Below are 21,158 nucleotides of genomic sequence, written 5' to 3' on the forward strand. Positions count from 1 at the left end.
TCAAATATTCAACCTTCTCTACCCTGGCCTAGACCCTGGCTTGATGTTTACCAGACAGTAAGCAATTCCCCGTGTCACACCTCGGCTACAATTCTGCTTTCCTTGAGCAAAGATGTCCCTTCCAGCTTGGGACAGGGAAAGTCACACCAGAGCTGTAGGATCTCTTTTCTGAGGCTGTCCTTCCCTTGTCTATTTCTTTATCTTTTCTAGGATAAGAAAATATTGCAACTTTTAGGATCCACTGCCTCTGAGGAGCACTTGGGGGATGCTCCCCCAAAGGTCCAAGTAAAACTCAAAGTTACACCACACAGGTCTCCCAACAGGTCAGAAGGATCAAGGGTGTGTGCGCTTCCTCCTCTTTTCACCCTTTATGGAACTGAGTCATCATGACCAAACCTTTCAACACAAGCCAGGTGAGAGGGCTGATTGTACCAGACTCAGGTCCCCTTCATTTAGGACCTGATGAACTTTCTCAAACCACGTTGTCCTAGGCCAGCCCTGGGGTTCTCTGACCTTCAGGCAGTTTCACACAGCACAGAAAATTACTATAAGCATAGAAGTGGCTGCCCAGCCCATAATATTCTACTAGGTAGCTGGAGGGGAGGGCTGAATTACAGTAGTGCAGCACAACTCAGAATTAAAGAATTCTCCCTTCAGTGTTGGGCAGGTTAAATCTCTGAAATTCTGAAACCTGAAATCAAGAGACGGAGGCCAGGGAGCTGCACGGAAGTATAAGGTGTGTGTGCGGTGGGGGCGAGGTCTATTAAAATAGACCATGCCATGGCTATTGGACAGAAATAAAGAACTTCCTGCTGCCCTGGTCCTTCTGATAAAGTTCCTGTTCGCTTTGACTAACCAGTGTTGAGGGTTTTGCCTTACTGAAAGAATCTACTTAATGCAGAGCCTTAAGTATGCTACGAATACAATGAAATGTTGAATGGGAGGGTCTTGGCGTCTCAACAACTTTCACAGATGGTTTGGCTGTAGTTGCAATGTCTGCCGTAGGCTTTTCACGGGAAATAATTCACATTTATGACTTTCCACAACTGTCTGACATTTCCTAATTTTGTCCCATGGAAAAACTTGTCTCAGCCAAGCTGTGCTGGTGGTGCGTGCCTTTGATCCCAGCTCTAAGGAGGCAGAGGCAGTGGGACAACAGAGTTCAAGGCCAGCCTGGTCTACACAGAGAAAACCTGTAAGGTCATCCAGAGCCAGTCGCCTCCTGCCAGCCACTGGCAGGCAGCTGTGCCCCACAGCTGCTGATGGTCCTTTGCTGCCAACCCTCCCTGCAATTAACTTCAGCACACTTGGCACACCAGAGAACTTTGCTTTCACTTCTATGTCTCGAGAGCTGGGGGAGGTCCCAAAACTAGTTTCTGAACACTGAAACATTTTAAAAATATAGAAGTTCTGATTTTTTTTTCTTTTCTTTAATAATTTATTTTTTTATGTGTGTGTATGAGTGTCCAAATACATGTATGTGCACCACATTAAGTGCCTGGTGCCTGTGGAAGCCAGAAGAGGGCGTCACATCCCCAGATCTGGATTATTGGTAGTTACAAGCTGCCAGGTATGTATACTGAAAACTCTTGCAGGTCCTCTGCAAGAGTAACAAGTGCCCTTAACCCTGGAACCATCTTCCAGTGGCCCACACACACACACCACATTTTAAAAAAGAATCTTGAGGGGCTGGAGAGATTAAGAGCATTTGCTGCTCTTGCAGAGGACCTGGGTTTAAGTCTCAGCATCCACACAGTGGCTCACAACTGTGTGTAACTCCAGTTCCGGGGGATCCTGTTCCCACTTCTAACCTCTTCGCGCACGCGCGCGCGCGCGCGCACACACACACACACACATAGGCAAAACACTCATATACATAAAAATGAGGTGAAATAAAATTTAAAAGCTTTTATTTTGGTTTGTGAGACAGGGAGTCTACCTATGTAGTCAGGCTGTCCTCAAACTTACGATCCTCCTGCCTCCGCCTCCTGAGTGCTGAGAAGAAAGGCGCACACAGCATCACTACACTCTAAAGGAGAAAAGCATGATGCCTATCTGTGCATCGTCTACTGCACTCAGCAATGACCAATACTGGCCGTGAGTGAAGAGAAATTCTAAATGTTTCTGTTTTTATGAGAACAGAGTTTCTCCATTGCTGAGGGAAGGCCCACAGGTGTGATCAGGCTGACACTTTGAGTTTGGACTCTCCTTTTCACTGAATACAGTGAGCAGCAGCAGCTGTGTCTTCTCTACACTTCCTTCACGAGGCACACTTGGACTCTATGGGCAGGTCACCCTTTATTTGGGTTCTGTTCTTCCTCTCAGAGGGTTCCCTATGACCATGTCCTCGGCTATCCTCTCAGTGTGTGGGTCTGTACTGGCGTGCCAGCCAGGAGGTGTCAGGTTTACGCAGCTGTCCAGGATCCACTTTCACCAGCTGCAGTTAAGACTCGTAAGCTCCCTAGAACTTGGCTGTAGCACCCTGATGAAAAGCACTTGGCACCAATCTGGTATTCAGCTCCCCATGTCCACGGCGACTTGTGACACATGGCAACACTGTGAAATACCAGCCCCATAGCAGCAGGAGTAGCAGGCACTCCCTACACCCGCTGTCATGACAAGGGGTGTTACCTGAGCTAAGTCTTCCTCGGTCTCACCTGCCCCTTTGAAAAGGGGTCAGGCCGGGTGTGGTGGTGCGTGCCTGTAATCCCAGCGTTTGGGAACGGTGGTGGAAGAAGCGGGAGTTCAAGGTTATCCTTGGCTACTTAGAAGTTTAAAGCTGGCCTGGGCTCTGTGAGACTGCCTCAAAACAAGACCCCCCCCCCCCCAAAAGGTACGGGTGTAACAGAAATGAAGCATCGCTTACCATGTTCAAAGCCCTGGGCTTGATTCCCCAAACCCAAAAGTCAGCATCCTGACTGCCTTTCACACACTGGACAAAGCAGGACAGGTAAAAGCCAAGGTTTTGGACCCTGGCTGATGTCCGAAGTTGTGGCTGTAGAATACTACCTCAGTCTCCCACGTGCTGTGATTGCAGGTGGATGCTAGCACCTGACTGCAATAGTTTGCTTTTTCATACGCCAGTGCTACAATATATACATCACCTTTTGATTAATGTATTTAGATTTATTTCTACCATTGTATTGTCCCTTCTGTAGGTCCTCTCTCCTTTGGTTTGTTCGGTTTTTGTTTTTTTTTTAAGACAAGGTCTCACGTGACCCACCCTGACCTTGATAGGTCTTCTGCCTCAACTTCCAAGTGCTCGCATTACAGGCTTGTAATCCCGTACTGCCATACCTGGTTGATGTTCCGCTTTTCTACACTGCCTTTCCTATTTGCCACCCCTATTCAGTAGGGTTTCTTTACCTCATTTCCTCCCTGCAGTGATCTGAAAGCTAGTGTATAACTTATTTTTATTCATTATCACTTTTATTATTCTAGACTCAAAGACAACTGATTACTGCGAAGGTAATTTGGTGGTAGAGCGCTTGCCTAGAATGTGTGAGGTCCTGGGTTCTAGCCCTAGTACCACAAAATGAGAAGGCAGAGGGGAAGGGGAGAAACAGCTGGTTGTTGTGTGAAGGGTTCTCTCCTAATATACCCACTTTAAGCTGAGCACATGGCTACTGAGAATAAAGACATTTCCCAGCCTTCTCTGATGCTGAGTATGTGACTAAGATATGGCCAGTGGGCTCTGGGCAGAAGGAACACAAGCAACCTCTGGATCATACACTTAGAAGGAGAAGAATGTGGATCTTCCAGCTCATGGATGGACTGCTTCTGTCTGGGAAGTTACACATGACAGACACAAGCATCTGCCTGGTCTAAGCCGCTGTTCTGGGTCTTTCTTAGATTGGCCACACTATCAAGTAGCTAAAAGAGAAGACAAAGATGTTTACTTTTTTACCCGTTCTCATGCTTTCTGCTTTCTCAATCTGAGGCTTCACCTCTCTTTTCAAGTTTGGAATGTTTTTAGGCATTAGCTTTCCACACAATCCCTCTTCTCCATGCTCTTCTCCATGGCCACTATGAGGTGTGATTTGGAATACACAGGTTCTCATCTTGCTATATATTTGTCTGTGTTGTCTTCTTGGTGGTTTCCTTTGGTGTCCCTGCCTGTTCATATCTTCTGGGAGAGCACCTGCCTTCCATGCACAAGGCCCTAGGTTTGAACCCGAGTAACAGACACACACACACAATCCATCGTATGGTTCCCAACCTGATATTTAATCTAGTCACTGAAAAACTAGTTTCAATGGAACACTTTCTCAAAGGCCTGTCTGGCTTTCAAGTCTGCCTGGTCCTTTTGGAAACTGTGTTGTTTTTATCTCAAGTTTTCAACGTCTTCATTCTGTTATCAGTAGTTTTTTTTTTTTAATAATTATTTTTATTTTATGTGCATTGGTGTTTTGACTGCATGAATGTCTGTGTGAGGGTGTGGGATTCCCCTGGAACAGGAGCTACAGACAGTTGTGAGCCACCATATGGGTGCTGAGAATTGAACCAGGGTCCTCTGGAAAAGCAGTCAGTGCTCTTAACCGCTGAGCCATCTCTCCAGGCCCTAGTTTTTAATGAATTAACTTCCAGTCCCTTGCCCATGATTCTATCATTGGACATTCAACTGTTTCTTGTGCACATGAATTCCTACTAACTATAGATTACCCGACAGGCACTAGTCATTTTGGGTTTTACATTCACCTTCTCTAAGGCTCATTCTGATTCCTGAAGGCTCCTCTGTGACCTGGATTGAAGCCTTCTTTCCTACAAGTTTGAATCTGTTCCTGCAAGTTTCTCCTGTGTCACCCCTGTCCCGGAACTCAGATTCTTAAATCACACAGCTGTGTAAACCCAACAGTAGATCACTGTTCTTCCCAGATGCTCTGACAAGCTTCAGCCATCTCACGGTGCTGGTGGGTGATCTTACCTTCATCTACCTTTTTATTTACAAACAGTTTAGATTACACAGGAGACTCTGTTTTAGCTCCAAGCAGCCAAACCTCACCCTGACTCCACAGGTGTAAAAACTCAAGCCTGAAACCTTATGAGACAAAGGGGAGCCTGGCCACTTAGCCCTTCCCATGCATGTGCTAAAACTGAGCTCTCCTGTTCTGTCCCTCTTTAGTTTACTCTTTGAGGAGGCCTCTAGCTTTTTTTTCAGTGTTCAGCTCACATTTTGAATGATGTTTCTTCTTTCAGAGTTTCTATGTGCTTCGTTCACTGCGTTGTTCCTTTTGTTTTGTTTTATCTGAGGCTATTTTGTTGTATTTTTAGAAGTCTTCGCCCCACTTAGCTGAGCTGCTCCTCCCTTATCTTTTCTTTCCCTTATCACCTCCCCCTACACCGAGGCCTAAGGCAAGGTCCTCAAACTTTATATGGACAAAACCATTTTCTAGGAGCCTGTTAACCAGACATTAACAGCACTCCCAAGACTCAGAACAAGAGGACTGAGTGACCCAAGAGCAGACACTCTAACAACCAGGCCACCACAAGGTTCTGGCAAAGAGGCTCTAACCACCCATCCTTAGGCCCACTACTCTTCCCCTGGCAGTACCTGCAGGCACCCACAGCAACCCTATGCTGTCTGAACTAAAACAATGCCAACAGACCCAAGGTTCAGGAGTTCAAGTTCAATCTAGTCCAAGGCCACGCCCCAGCCATGGGAATGCCAAAATGACACACCACCTGCTTGCCTTCCCAAACTCCAGGTTGCAGGATTGTCAGAAGAGCAAGTCATTTGTTCCACTTTTTCCAGCTTTACTAATCAAGGCTTAGACTTCACTTAGAAAAGGTGAGCTGAGATCTATCTTTGGACTGAGAAAGGGTTATCTAAGCACACCGATACTGTAATCAGAACCATCAAGAGAACAGTTGGTCGAGTCACTCACCTGTTGTGTACCCACACAAATACATTTTAAGTGCAGGCCTCCACTCCCTAAACAGGTTATACCTCTGAGAGTCAGCCACTTGAATGTACCTTCCCAGAGAAATGTGACAAAAGTGGTCAGTGTTGCTGAGCAGCCTGCCTAAGCCTAGAAAGATAACACACCTGTTCACGTTGCTGATTCTGCGTCCACACTCTTATGGAAGTTATCAGATACAAGTCTCAAAATAACTCTGAGAGGTATAATCCCCTGGCCTGATAGGTGGAAGTCCACAGCCAGGCAGGTCTGACTCCCAGGCTTGTTTGCTGTCCTCAGAAAATCAGGCACTTTCTGAGGCTCTGTCTGTTTATAAGGCATGGGCAGGAGGGTGGAGATGCCCACTGTTCTCCTAAGGAGTCATCTAAAGTGTTAAATTAACAGTAGTAGGAGTACTAAGAGAAATAATGATGAAGATGATAAGCCATGAGGGGCTCAAAGTAACAGAGGACCAAGACGATGGTATCATTTTTAAAAGTTCAAGTGTTTGTTTCTGACAGAGTCTCACTATGTAGCCCAGGTTGCCTCAAATCCTTAGAACATGGGAGTGGCCTTGAACTCACAAAGCTCTGATGGCCTCTGCTTCCTGAGTGCTGGGATTAAAGCTGTGTTACACCATGGCCAGCTTGACTGTTTCATTCTTTACTGTGTAGCACTTGGGGAGGCAGAGCCAGGAGAAATGTCAGGTGACAGATTTAGAGTTTTCATTTCTCATGAAAAGCGTAGCAAAGTCTTAGCAAGAGAGTTCACTTTCCCCACCTCACCCTCTCAACGCTGACACTGACAATGGCTGCTGGCCTGTGCCCTTAAGTGAGGGAATATCATGCTCTCTGGGACTCACCTTGTCAGCCAGCAGCTCCCTTATCTTGCTGGCCTGAAGGCGGAAGCGGAAAAGCTGTGTTTCCAGAGAAAGGCATCGTTTCTGCCAGTCTATGCTGGCCACCTCCACCTTGACTTCTGCCATGATGGAATCAGTGGCCAAATATTCCCAGAGCTCCAAGATGCAGCACACTGAGAACTGAAAAGATAAAGAGAGTATGAGGAATTCAAGGGAAGGAGGAGACCAAAGGGCAGAGAAAACAGGGTGGGGAAGAGAGGTGGTTCCAACGCTCCCAACTGTGTTCCCACTTCTCTCAGCCCAGGACCAGGTGCTAAATGACTTCAGGACAAAACCCAAGACACCTTCCAAAGAACCTGGTTTCCTTCTCTCTTTCTGTTGCCTGTTTTAATATATTTTAGTAAGTGATCCTTATGAAGAGTTTCAGGCTTTACACTTTCTTAATTAGCACACAGAGCATTAGCTTTTCTTGTATTTTCAAATAAAAATTCTCCTTCTCCAACCCACTGCCCCACTCAGATCCACAGGCACCTTCTTTACTTTGATGCCACCTGCATTCTATCGCCCATCCCACTTTCCTCATCTTGTTTCTCTCTTGTTCCCTTTCTAGTTTCGAAACTGCTGCTGGAACTGTCTCCTTGGGGAGATGTAAACAAAACACCAACTCCCTCCTTATAAGGCACCAACAACAAACCAAAGATAATTCCACTGAAGTCCAACTTGGGAAACGAATGAATTCATCAGGCTTACTTAGAGAACCTGGGTAGAGGGGCACTTCCGGGAATGTGGGTGACCACAAAGCAGTTTCACCCCAACCTGGATGACAACTTCCCCATAACTGCATAGATGGTATCTCCTCAGTTAACACCCCAGTTAACAAGTGGCCAGGAGGTGAGAAGGGAGCTTCAGGAATCTCAGGGGAGGGAGGGCCCAATGACCCTCCCCAACCCCTCCTTCTCTGTGGGATCTTCAACAGCAAACAAGCCTCAATGGGGGTGGGGGGGCCGCTTGCAAATAGTCACAGCTGTTGTACTCAAGCTGTGGCTATTACACTCGGATGATAGCGCTCTACAATAATAGCCCATACCCACACTTGCTCAAAGCCTACACACACAGACACAGAAAGCAAAAATCCATGTGTGAGATACAAGACAGTCTGAGTCTAGGTCACCTTGCTTCATGTAATAATTTCCAGATTTATCAGCTCTCCTACAGATTTCACCATTTTATTTACAGCTGAACAAAACTCCGTTTGGCATATGCCACATTTTTATTATCCACTCATCTGCTGAACATTTAGGCTGTTTCCATTTCCTCTGTATAATGAACAGTACAATGAGAAACATGGATGAACAAGCATGTCCAAGGCAGTCCTCTGCGAATATGCCCAGAAATAGTATAGCTCATTCTACTTTTAATTTTTTTTTTTATTACATCTTAAAAAAAAATAAGCTGACTGCAATCCGTAGAGTTCATATACTTCTGGGTGTGGAGCTACTCACTGGAGCGTGATGCACTGACCAGGCCACACCCTCAAAGAAAACGGACTCTCCCTCCAGAAGCCATCAACTGTCCATAGTTCCTCAGTTAGGGCTGGAGGTTCATGAACACCTTCCCTGTTTTTAATTTACGGAGAAACTTCCACCGTGATTCCTCTATTGCATTAGCTTACATTAACATTCCTCTTAGCAGTGACTGATGGTCCCTCTTTCCCCATGTCCTCACCAGCATTTGCTGTCATCTGCTTTCTTGACGGTAGTTAGGTAAGCAGTGAAACATAGGGCTCCCTTGTTTGTCATGTAACTGTCTACTCAGCTGCCATATTGTCACATACCGTTCTAGGCTCTGTAGTTAAATAGGGGTCCCGCACTTAGTTTTCCATTATAAAATACTCGCAAATGTGAACAAGTAGGAGCAGGGAAGGGGCTGAGTATACGGGAAGGAGCCTTGGTGCTTAAGAAAACCCTGAAGTCACAAACAGACTCATCTAAGGCCACACAGCTAACCGGAGGCAGAGCTCTGGTTCCTACGTTAGTCCTGTATCTCTGTGGATATTAGATTGGCTGAGAGTGGACAGGAAATATACTTTGGGTTCCCTTGACACTCTTCTGTTTAGCTGGGATCTTGGCAATTATCATCAGTTCATCCTGACTGGGAACAAAATCTCGTTCTCTCATCCCCTCCAAGTTGTAAGACACAAGCCAGAAGACTTCGAGATGTTTTGCTCCAGCCTCCGGTGAAAGCCACCCTTCATAACCCAGACGGAAAAATGTATCCAGATGCCCCCTACCTGTAGCGCAGACAAGAAAAACTGGGTCAAGGATGAGAAAAGAAGCAGGCAGGAGCGTGCCTGAGCTTGGAGACAGAGGCACAGCATGAGCAGGAGAGGAAAGCTGGATGGTGTGATCAGCATCAGGACTTGTTACGTCTCCCAAGCCACCACTGGCACTCTCAGCAGTGAGCCTAAGTAAGGCCTGGGCCGAACCACAACATATGGTCACCTGAATACTAAATCACTTTAAGGAATGACTGTGAAAGTAGGGCCATGGTGGCGTGTGCCTTTAATCAACAACAGCCAGGGCTACACAGAGAAACCGTGTACCGAAAATCCAAAAACATAAAAAAATAGTAACAAGTGTGTATTCATGTTTGTTGCTGGTAATCAAACCTGGGGATAAATGCATCCTAGGTTAAGTGCCCTGACAGCCTCTCAGCTACACGCTAGCCCTAACTAGCTAGGGGGATAGGTCTACAGCAGTTTGTTATGCTGGTCTTTCTACTTGAAAGTAATGCTTGGAAATTTCTATAATAAAATGTGTTGTACTTTGAGATCCTCTTCTTTCATTGTTCAGGGGCCTGGCAGCCTCTGAAAATCCAGTCACTTTCTACTTGGAAACACTAAGTGGGAGCGATAGTGGGCCTCTTTCACCACTCATCACCATTATTGTTTCTCCCCTCATGCTAGACTTTGATTAGTAGCTTTCTCTCATTATGTTTTTGTTTGTTTTGTTTGTCGTTGTCTTGTTTTGTTTTTGAGACAACAGGGTCGCACTGTGAAGCCCTGGCTGACTTGGAACTTGCTATGTAGACCAGGCTGGCCTTGAACTCACAGAGATCTGCCTGCCTCTGCCTCCCGAGTGCTGGAATTTAAAGGCCTCTCCTGTTAGACTTTACAAATAGCTCCCACTTCTTGAGTACTTACTGTATAGCAGGCACAAGCACTCTCTTTCTTAGGTCAACCTAGAGACCATAGGAAGGCACTACTGTCTCTACACAGGTCACTGAGGAATAGAGCTGGGGTGATTTCTACAGATGGTTCCACAGCTAGTCAGGAGTAGGACCAAACCCAAGGAAGGAAGGACGGAAGGAAGGAGCAAGCTGGTGGCGCAGGTCATCAGTTGTATACCTGTTTACCTAGCACCCTTGAGGCACTGGGGTTTGAGTGGGGCAGTGGCAGGGTAGGGTGGCAGGCATTCTATTCCTGAGTCCACAAAGAGTAAGATACATGGTTAGCATGCTCAAATACCTTTCAGATGTCTTAGCACTAAGATAAACCCAGATTTCCCAAGGCATCTGGGGCTTAGACATTCCCCACCACAAACCTCCATAAGCACAGACATTTGCCCAGTCGGTAGACCCTGAGAGAAGGGCAGAACAATTAAGCCACTGATAGGTCTGGTGTCTGATTCTTTCAGCTCTGGGATCCTCTGAACACTGGACACATGACCTAAAGCCAGAAGTGTCATCCCAGACAATAGGGACATTGTGACCTCCCAGCCAGTCCCACTTCAAAAGACTGGGACCGACTGGAACAAGCAGGAAGACAAAAGACAAAAACAAAACATGACCTTATCTGAGCTAAGATCACTGCTGTAAAGACAAACAGAGCCTAGGAGGGCTGGGAGAAGGCTGGGAGGCTTCATGTTTGGGTCTCCTTGTCCTTCAGGGAAACTGTGTTTTTCGTCCTATAAACAGGAAAAGTGGCAGATCTGAAACTAGGACTTGTGGAATCTTGTTCTCTAGTCTAGGGCTAAGAACTAAAGTATCTAAGAAAAGGGGTTGGGGGGGCAAAACAGCAGAAATTTGGTGACTTGATTTGATTAAAATACTTAAGTCCTTCTTTTGATTGTCCAAGCTACTTAAGAGATTCCGTGGGGACTGGGAAATGCCAGATTATCAGTCTCCTAGGATTTGGGAGATGAACTGTCTCAAGTCTCTGCCTGGCCCTGGTAGGAGATTACACTTAAGACTCCAGGGAGTGCTTTCTCCATTGGAGCATCTTCATGACCTCACAGTTCTGGATCAAGTGATCTGGTTAATCCTTCTCCTGCCCTAGGGATGCTGACAAGTCCTCAGAAGGCTGGGGCTCTCGCTAGGCTTGCCTCGACATGTGAGGGGATTTAAAGGTTTGGGATTAGATCTAGAGTAAGGTATCTACTGGTAAATCAAAGGCCTGGAGGCTCTTCAGGCTAAAGCAGGTGGTAGGACCAACAGCTATAGAACAAGAGATGTTAAGGAAGATGCTAGTAAACTGAACTTTGCCTGCTCAGAGTCCTTGCACTTGTACCACCCAAAAAGACAGATGACCAAGAATAAACAGAAAGGAACACCTGACATTTTAAAAATGTCGTGTGTGTGTGCATGTGTACACACATGAGAAGGCCGGAGATCAGCATCAAGTGTCTTCCTCAATCACTCTCCACCTTATCTATTTATGAGCTTGTTTCTGCTTTCTGAGACCAGGCTTTTCACTGGATGTGGAGCTCACTGGCCAGTGGGTTCCTGGGATTCTCTTGTGTCTGCCTCTTCAGAGCTGGGATTTCAGGTATGCTAACACGCCTCATTTTTTTTTTTTTTTTAGTGTGAATGCTGGAGATCAAACCCAGATCCGCATATTTACATGGCAAGTGTTCAACCAACCCAGAGCCCAGTGCTTAACTTTTCAAAGCATCACATGTGTTTGCCTGTGATCCCGAGACAGACAGCAAGTGCAGTTATTCACAGTGAGCACAAGAGGTTAACTGGCACTTGTGATCAGTTCAGTGACAACTAGAGGAGAGCAGGACTGAGTCAAGACATGTGCTCTCCCAACATCTACAACAGCCCCCCTTCTGTGAGGATGCTTCAGCAGTGATGGCAAACATCGGTGAGTGCTACCCGGCTTGCATCACGGCCAACGAAATTAATAAGAGAGGGTGGGGGTATAGCTTAATGAGCTGGAAACAAACCCTAGCTCAAGGGTACTTTGTTTCCTCCTCTGAATTTTTGTTAGGAAGCTACAACACACACAAGAAGTGAGAACTAGCACAACAAGTTCCTGTGTCCCCCACTCAACATCTTCATCACCCCGTGCCACTCTTCTGAAACCTGCTCTCTTGCTTTCACCAGGGCCCAGAAGACTGTGCGCATGACAGACGAGCCAGGTGATTCCAGGGCTCTACCTGCCTTTCTGAAGCTCTGCATTCCCAGCACCCTGGATTTAGTGCCACAGAGGCCCACAGAGGCATGCTACAGACAAGGGCTGGGGGTGGGAAAGGTTGTGGAAAAAGATACAAGACCAGTTTGGTGACTTTGGACTCAGAGAAAACACAAACTTGCTTTGGGATCTCTGGGTCAAAGTTGGGGATTTAGCCAGACCAAAAAAAAAAAAAAACAGAAAATACTGAGATTTAACTTAATTCAGCCAACTTTTGGTGATTCCTATGTGCAATTTTCAAGCACTAAGGTCATTAAAGATCTTCTGGTTTTCACTGCTGACCCAGGACAGGACGATGCTTCCAATAACATTACCAGAAGGTAAGAAGGGCCAGGCACAGTGGTGCACCTGTGTAATTTCAGCACTCTGGAGGCTGAGGCAGAGGGAATCACCACAAAGAAGGTAATGCAACCTCTCACTTCCCGAATGTGGAGAAGTGAGGACCCTATGTGACTTCTGTTTCTAAGGATGGGTATCACCTAATCTGAGAGCTGCTCTCAGGCCAACCGTGGGAAAGGAAGACCTCCATGCTTCTTTCTGGTGTATCTGGGAGGAGATGGTGAGCCTCACCCCACCCTCCTGACAGCACTGAGGAGATAAAGGAAAGCCAGAGCTTGCCCTAGCCCTTGAGAACCTCAGTATCAAAGGAGGAACACAGCACAGCACTGACCATCCCAAGCTGAGGCCAAACAACTTGGGTCTGAATAATGGCTCAGACACTAAATAACCCATCCGCTTAACTCCTCTGGTCCTCACTTCCCCTCTGAAATCGACAGCAATGTTTAAAAATGAGAGCAGTGCTATCATTTGAGTCCTGTGAAACTGCCAACATTTAACTTTCTTTTTGACAGTCAAAACAGCAATTCCAAGCTGGGCAAGGCAGTTCAGAACTGTAACCCCAGCACTCAGGAGGAGGCTGAGGCAGGGAAACAGCCTCAAGTTCCAGGACAGGCTGTGCTATGAAGTAAGACTTTCTCTCAAACAAGCAAAGGTAATTTCATCTGGGTTTGTGTCCCGTAATCCCAGTGCTTGAGAGCTGGAGGCAGGAAGGGACTAGTTCTAGGATAACCTGGACTATACAGTGAAGCTACTGGGTGGGGGGTAGCGATCCCAGGGCTATGTGTATTTATGTGTGGAGGCCAGGGTTCTTCTATACCTGCACAGCAGAAAGGGAGGGAGAGAGGGAGGGGCAGAAGAGACTTTGCACAGAATTTCCTTGAAATTTTAATTCAGTATTATCTGCTGAGTATATGACTCAGTAAGTGTCAGCTAACGTGGCTACCAACAAACAAAAGGCATGAACCAGCAGCGCCCCTGGCATATGGTGACGTGGTTCACGGCAGCCCAGCACTGTAATTTGATAATTACATTGTCTTCCTATTTTTCAGTATTAAAAAAAAAAGAAGAGTATAAGGTACACCGTAAGGCTCCTTCCCACTCCTGTACTTCAGCAATAATTTTTTTTCCAGCTATTCAGAGTGCAAACATTCCCCTCCCCCCTCTCTCCGAGACAGGGTTTCTCTGTATATCAGCCCTGGCTGTTCTGGAACTCACTGTAGATCAGGCTGGCCTCAAACTCACAGAGATCCGCCTGCCTCTGTCTTCCATGTGCTGGGATTGAAGGTGTGCATCACACCACCTGACCAGAATACAAGCATTCAAATACATGATATATACACACACTATATGTGTGTGTGCATGTTTATATATGTATGTATATACATATATAGTGTGTCTATATCACGTATATGTATAGATATCTACCATATATGTGTATGTATGGATATACACACTATATGTACATATATATATACATACATATGCATATATACCTATACTGTGTATGTGTGATCACATGTGTGTGCTGTGTCCACAGAGGCCAGAGGGGCTGTTAGATGGAATGGAGTTGGAGTTACGGTGGATGTAGGTGCTGGGACCAAACTGAGATCCTCTGCAGAAGCATCGAGCCCCCTTAACTGCTGAGCCATCTCTACAGCTCCATATGCTATAGTCACCGTACTTAACAGCAGAACTCCCAGTTCTTCCTCTCGGCAAACGTCCTTACTGCACACCCCCCTAAGGCTTTTCAAGAACCTTAATGCACTCTATTGTCAGGCGATTATTACATGATCTTAAGAATCCCTTGTTGACAGACAGTTGTTTCCAACCTTTTTCTAAAATAAACACTTCTACAATGAATATTCAACGAATATGCCTCAGTTTATATGTATCAGCAGAGGGGATAGACCTAGAAATGAGATCATAGGATTAAGCAGCGTGTATTGTAAAGTGCTGTCCCCTGAGGCTCCCCTAATTCATACTTCAGACAACAGTAAGCGCCCATTCTCCAACTCAGACTAACTTTCGGTTTTCTCTTGATGTCTTACTATGTAGCCTAGGCTGGCCTGGAACTCGCTACATAGTAGACTTACTCTGAACCAGTGATCCCTCTTCCTTACCCTTCCCAGTACTGAGAAGATAGGGATGGACCACCATGCCAGGCTACAGTCTCAGTCCAGAACCAGCTATATAGGTAGAGGGTAAGACAGTGCAGGATGGGGCTCAGCACTAGTCTGCAGCGAGGGAGGGAATCCCCGTACCTAAACATCTACATGCACAAAGCGTTCTTCAGTCTCTGAGGAGGGGAGTGTCAACACTTGTGCAGAGCCTTGTAGAGATGAGAATAATTATGAGGGATGAGTTAGATGTGGTGACATTACTATAATGTCATCGCTAGAAAGGCTGAGGCAGGAGGACTGTTGTGAGACCCAGAAAAGAGGGGGAAGGAGAAAGAGACAAAGAATAAAAAGAAGGAAGAGGGAAAAGAAAAAAAGACACCGCGAAGAATGGAATGAGAGGAAAACGCTTCTCTCCTATTGCTGGTGCCGTTTTTTTTTTTTTTTTTTTTTTTTCTTTCAGCCAGAAGGGCAGTACATTATTTCAGGCTAATGGTTCATTTTCCTAAGTTTGAACAGTTCCCTGAGGTGAACAGTATCACGCCCCAGCTCTGAGTAGGTCCCTTAGGCAGCTAGGAGAGGTATCACATTTGGAATCTAGAAGGCTTACGTTTGAGTCCTGTCTCTACGTGACCTTTACAGTCTTTGACTATATAACCTTGCGCAAGGCACTTTTTTTTTTTTCTGAGTTCTAGTTTCCTCCTTTACAGAGAAAGGTGAATGGATTGAGACTGAGCGGCGACTACTTGCACCTCACACTGTCTGACGCGGGAGACGGTCCAGAAAGTCTGGTGCTGAGGGATTGATAGCTATTCCATTGGGGTGGGGTGGGGCGGGGGAGTTATTTCAAATAACCATCTTCCGAGCATTCTCCTAGAGCCCGGAATCTACCCGTGTCAGTGAGTTTTACGAGGTGGACTCACAATAGAAGCTAATGAAGACCCTGACAGGGAGGAAGTCCGCTGAAGGAGCCACAGGGAGAACATTCTACCTCCGCGAGAGGGTCTCCGAAGCCTCCGCCACCCCCGGCCATCCTCCGTGGAAGGCTGCTGGGACACAAAGCCCCTGATGTCACCCAGCGCCCAACCTGTGCCCTTTTCTGTCTGGCCGACTCCTGACACCCCTAGAGGAGCGACACGCAGAAACCACAGAAGCAACAACCCGGGACGAGGTGCTGGTCGCGAGCGCCGAGCAGCGAGGTGGAAGGAAGCCTGCGCGCACGTCCCGAGGGCCCTTCCCAGCAGCAACTGGATCGAGCCGGTCCCGAACGGCAGGACCTACCGCGGGAAGGCTGGTCACCGCCTCCCAGCGCGGGCGTCGAGGAGCTCCCGGTGGCCGGCGCCGGTCCCGCGGCTCCCAGGGAGGGAGGAGGCACCTGCTCCGGAGTCGCCCTCCCCGCCGCAAGGAGTCAGCCGCGTCCGCCCCGCCGGTCGCCCTCTCCCGGCGGCACACCCCCCTGCCCGCCCCGGCCCGCCCCGGCCCCCGGGGCCGCTCACCTGAGCGAGCTGCCGGGAGTCCCGCCTGGACCCCGGTCGCCACGCGCGTCCCCGCCCTGCAGCGGCTCCTCGCCCGGTGCCGGGAGGCCGCCGGGTCTCCGCTCCCCCGCCGCAGGGGTCGCGGTGGGCGTGGCGGGCCGAGGTCGGAGCCTGGGAGGTCTCCGCCCGCTCCGCACAAAGCCCGCCCGGCGCCGCTGCAGCGCCGCGCCCGCTGTGTCCGCACCGCGCTCGGCGGGCAGCTCGCGGCCAGGCACAGGAAATGACCTCAGCAGCCGCAGCCTCCCACCGCGGGGCGCGGCCGGGGCCCGCCGGGAGGGCTGCGCGCTGCGACCCCCGGACTGCGTGGGACGCCCCCCACCCGCCCCCCGGCGGGATGCTCGGGAGACCGAACCCAACCCCCTGAAGGAGGGTCCAGCGAGAGTCCAGCGAGCCACCTGTAAGAAAGTACCACCTGGTTATTGGGTCCGTCCGGCTGATTTGTAGTTTGGAGAAGAAAGAAGGGAGCGCGTCGCCGCAGCTCACGAGGAGACCTTGTTTGCTTGTTGTGTGTCTTACTTATTTTAAAGGCGACAGCCAGGGAGTCAGAAGGGCCAGGAGCCCTCGTTTGCAATACCTAACTCACAAAATAATAATTACACATCCAGAGGGAACGGGACACTTGATGTTTGGTTAGGGGATGGGGCTGACGAAGATGCAAATGAACTGAAGCTAGGAAGGGGCCGCTTTGGAATACTGCTTCTTTTGGCCGGGCGGAACTCATGATGGAGGTCCTGGGTTTGAGCCCTAGAACCAAAAAGAACAAGCAAACAAAAAGACAGAAAAGTCACAGAGCTGCCTTTCCCAGTTCCCTGGAGTGAACAGAAAGAAACCCCCACCAGGGTCTATATTCACTCCATGCACCCACAGAGAAAAATCCCCGGCCCCACCCCAGGTTTAAATCTGAATCTGGGAGTGGGAGTGGAGCCGGGGAATTGCCCATGGAGGAAACAAAAAAGCCTCAGGCATTCTCATGGACAATTTTGAAAGCTCGGGCACTAAGGAAGGCAGTTAAACTGGGTGGGTGGGACCGCGAGTGCCTTTACAGGCAAGACCTCTGGGCTTTGTGATGGGGAGACTCACCCGTTCACTTTGAATTTGCAATCGTGAGCTTGAGTATCAAATACGGAGGGCTAACAATGGAAACTCTCGCCCATTGAGATCACCCCTAACCCAAATCCAACTACTGTCATTAGGCATTGTGTATACGCGTAGTCATAGACATTATGTATTCATATGTATTTGTCTATCTCCGAGTATGTTTACAATCACCTTTTAACACTAATTAAGCACCCTTCCTTTTACACACACACACACACACACCCCTTCTTTCTCTTTTCAGAAAGTATCATACTGTGCAGCCCTGACTGCTTTGTAACTTGCCTTGTAGGCCAGCCTGGCCTTGAACTCATGGAGGGTTCTGGCCTCTGCCTCCAGAATGCCAGGACTAAAGATGTATATCACCACACCCAGCTTGCTTCTTATTCCTGACCTCATTTGCTGGTGTCAAGTGTGATGGATGAATGCACTCATACTTGTGATAACAAATATTCAAACTTTAGATTGTTAGCTTGTTGTTACAAGTGACTAGCTTCAGAGAGTGGGAAGAATGTCACCTCAAGCCTTGGCTTTAAGAATCCCTTAGGGCACTCTTGGGAGGTGAGGATGACATCCACTCTGAACCAATTTGGCCCCTTGGTGGGGGTAGAGTCCTCATAATTAGCAGCAATGGAACATGAGCAGAGGCTGTTTGTCCTCTTATACATTCCTATGGGTGAGATATTAAAAATGGCTGAGGCCAAATCAGCTAAGTGTTCATGTATCAGCAAGCAGGCACAAAAGAGTCACCTATCCTACTTGAGGGCAGGTCAACAGTTGGCCTGATCTGCTTCATTCAAAGGCAGCAGGGCCCTGAAAATCTTCCTGGCCACGATTCTGTGTCGTGAAAACCACTTATTTCGCCAAAGCAAGATTACGTCTAGTATCTCTCAAGCCCATTAAGGCCTTGGGTGTAGATTTTGATGGCCTTTGAAGTGCTTATGTAACCAAGCTCTGGTGTGTAGATTCCTGATTAGACCACTTCAGATGCTAACCCCACTTGTGGGGGTAGAGGAGTCTGTTTGTATACACACACTAGAAGGGGGAGGCTGGAAGTTGACTAGATCCGTACAGAGTCCGTATAATAGAATCTTAGTGTGGGCCGGATTTCCTGGACAGCGCTTTGGGAAAGAAGGGGAATCTGGGGACTAGAGAGACTTCAGTTTGGATCTCTACTTTAGCACTTCGGTGGTCATGTGACTTTCCAAAAGTTGCTGCATTTTCTGGGTTAATTCTTCTTTTCTAAAGTGTTGTTAGTAACAAATTCTTTAGGAAGAATGAGTTGAGGGGCTGGAGTGAGGGCTCTGAGGGCAAGAGCGCTTGAGGTTCTTCCAGAGGACGTGAGTTCAGTTCCCGTCACCCACATTCTCTGGTGGCTCACAGCTGCCTGTAACTCCAGTTTCAGGGCACCCAACACCCTTTTCTGACCTCCTTGGGCACCCACACACATGGCATACCCATATGCACACAAACATACAGATACACAAATTTTAAAAATTAAAAATAAATCTGAAAGAACTGAATGAGATGGCACAGCAGCTGACGTGTAACAGGTGACCTATACATGGTAGCTTTTGTTTTCAGTCTTTGAATAAATATTTTCTGGATGTCAAATGTTTCCCAGACTACTAAGTCTGGGGTAGGAGGATGTAAAGAGGCTTTCGTTACAGGACTGCCATTCCTGTCTCTCCTGGATGGAGACACAGGACAAATCTAGAATTACAGTGTGATTAGCAAGTCATGTTCTTAGGAGCCTGCCAGTTTTCTCTGAGCAGGTTCTGGGCTACAAAGAACCACACCCCCTGGATTCACCGAAACCTTCAGGAAGCAAAACAGTCTTCCTTCTGCCTGCTTCTTTTAGAAGAATAGAAAGGGACTAGTGGAGGAGAAAGGAAAGAGGAACCCAGACTTCTAGGGATGGGAAGTAGAGGCAGTCCTAGTCCTACCTCTGCCCTCATAGCCAGGAATTGAGCATGGTAGCCCTTAGGGAAGTCAAGAGGTCATTTACCGCTGAAACCTTTGGGAGTAGCTAGGGCAGTTATGCGTTGTGCCAAGGTTGGGGTCATCATCCAAAGGTGGCCTAGAAGGGTAGGGACTGGGCATGCAGGAGGAGAGGGGGTGGAGGGTGACAGGGAGTATGAATGAAATGTTGAAGGCAGATGAGCAAAAGGGGTCCTAATTTCCAGTATTCTTCCTCTGCTCACTCAGCTCCTCACCAATACATACACCTTAAGTACTTGCTGTTTTCTAAGCATTGTGCTAAGAAGACAGACTTTAGAACCCTCTGTGCCTACCCTAGACTCTTGGCTAGTCCCAGAGAGGAACACAGGATGGACCTGATTCAGTGACCACATATGGCTGTATGATCTGTGGAGGCAGAGGGAGCCAGACAGAGGCTAGGGAAGCCAGGGCTTTTCCTCTGTAGAAGAGGAATCAGTTATTTCCTTAAATGGTATTTAAAAGGGAGAGATCAAAGGCCTTCCCTAGTGTCTGGCATATTATAAGCATGTAGAAATTATTTTTAAGTGAAAAGCAATCCTAAGGAATAAAGGCAGAAAAGACTACCATGGAAAGAAAGAGATGGAAAGAAAATCCAGTCAAGGAAGACCCTGATGAGTGGATACACAGGTTTCCAGTCTGACTTCACATTATAACCTCCTGAGGGCACTGATTGAAACCATAGATTCCAGGTCCCACCCCTGACCTTCTGAATCAGCAGGCCTTGGGGTGTTGGAGGGTGCTGTGTTTTCTCTTTCTTAGGACTTGCCGGGTGTCTGTATTGACTAGCAGAGCAGACCTCATATTCTGACATTTCTGTGATCACCTCAGAGAGTAGCAGCCTCAGAGGGAAACATAGGGTAGAACAGATATAATTACAACATTATGTCAATGCAAAACGATCTGCCCAGTGCAGCTGTGGGCAAGAAGGAGCCAGGCAGGGGCAGCTCGGTGTGATGAGAACAGAAGAAAGGGAGAAGGGAAGCTGAGTTGTGGACTGTAGTACTCAGAAAGTGAGGACCAGGTAAATCTAGCCAGTTCTAGTCCATCAAGGAGCTTGTATCCCACTTTGATGTAGTCTGTTTCCCTGCCAACTTTCATCAACGATGAAAACCCTGGCTGCTCATATCAAGACAGGGAGGGGTGAGCGGCTGGGGCCGGTTCTAAGGCAGGTTCTCTAGCAGGGAAGCCTGTGTTGGGAGAGACCCTGGAGTTCTAAGAAGCCAAGAAAACCCAAGTCAGGTACAGAGCTAACCAGGGCCTTTGGCTCCTTTTCTGTGGTAAATAGACGGCAACGCCAAATACATGAGTTTTCAGATTGCTGGTCTTGCGCTTAGCTCTTGGCACGTCGGTGGTCACGTGACTTTCCAGAAGCGCTCATCAGAATCAGGCGCTGATGCTGTGATCCGTTCAGCCCCTGACAGACACAAGCTGAAGAAGTCTAACCCACTACCTCACCCACTTGGCTTCACCTCAGCTTCCATAAGCTCATCTAGGGTAGAGATTACAACGCAAGAGGTCTGGGGAACTAGGGTTCTGATTTCATATGTTCAAGTCATGTTTGCTGCACATCTTCTGTGGGCCAGGGGAAGGAGAATGTGGAGCTGACCCCAGTCCCAGGCAACAGGATCTTGGAGGATCTCCGATGGTCCTCTGGCCTGCCCTCCTCTGAGCCACTGTTTTCTAGAACAGGAAGAGCCTCGTGTTCTGATGTAGGAACCTACACAACACATAGGGCTGTTTGTACCAGTTCCTGCTCAGCCTCTTTGTTGTGACCTGAGGGCAGTCTCTTCAGGTCCTTGTGCCTCTGCTAATCTGTGAAACCAAAGCAAGACTTCTCTG

The 21,158-nt window shown here is 47.8% G+C and overlaps 2 protein-coding genes across 2 annotated transcripts in view; one reads left to right on the top strand and one right to left on the bottom strand.

Annotated features, from left to right (window-relative positions):
• Plekhh1 (pleckstrin homology, MyTH4 and FERM domain containing H1) overlaps nt 1-16,402 on the bottom strand; it is a 48,269-nt gene extending 31,867 nt beyond the window's left edge. Inside the window, exons 1-2 of the mRNA XM_055595303.1 lie at nt 16,185-16,402; nt 6,760-6,936 (exon numbers count right to left, since the gene is read on the bottom strand). Of these exons, the coding sequence (XP_055451278.1) occupies nt 6,760-6,882 (123 nt within the window). The 5' untranslated portion in view covers nt 6,883-6,936; nt 16,185-16,402. The remainder of the gene's footprint in view (nt 1-6,759; nt 6,937-16,184) is intronic.
• LOC129667639 (proline-rich protein 2-like) lies at nt 14,922-16,667 on the top strand. The gene is made up of 2 exons (XM_055595310.1): nt 14,922-14,942; nt 15,816-16,667. The coding sequence occupies exons 1-2, from the start codon at nt 14,922-14,924 to the stop codon at nt 16,665-16,667; spliced, it is 873 nt and encodes a 290-aa protein (XP_055451285.1).
• Nucleotides 16,668-21,158: the final 4,491 nt, after the last annotated feature.

The sequence above is a fragment of the Psammomys obesus genome, unplaced genomic scaffold (genome assembly GCF_907164565.1).
Source record: "Psammomys obesus unplaced genomic scaffold, mPsaObe1.curated_primary_1811, whole genome shotgun sequence".
NCBI classification, from domain to species: domain Eukaryota; kingdom Metazoa; phylum Chordata; class Mammalia; order Rodentia; family Muridae; genus Psammomys; species Psammomys obesus.

Excerpts from the sequence above, each read along its gene's own strand:
- LOC129667639 (XM_055595310.1), top strand. The coding sequence starts at position 14,922 with ATGAGGGATGAGTTAGATGTG. Across the intron at positions 14,943-15,815 it reads TGAGGGATGAGTTAGATGTG|AGGAGCGACACGCAGAAACC; the intron begins GTGACATTACTA and ends TGACACCCCTAG.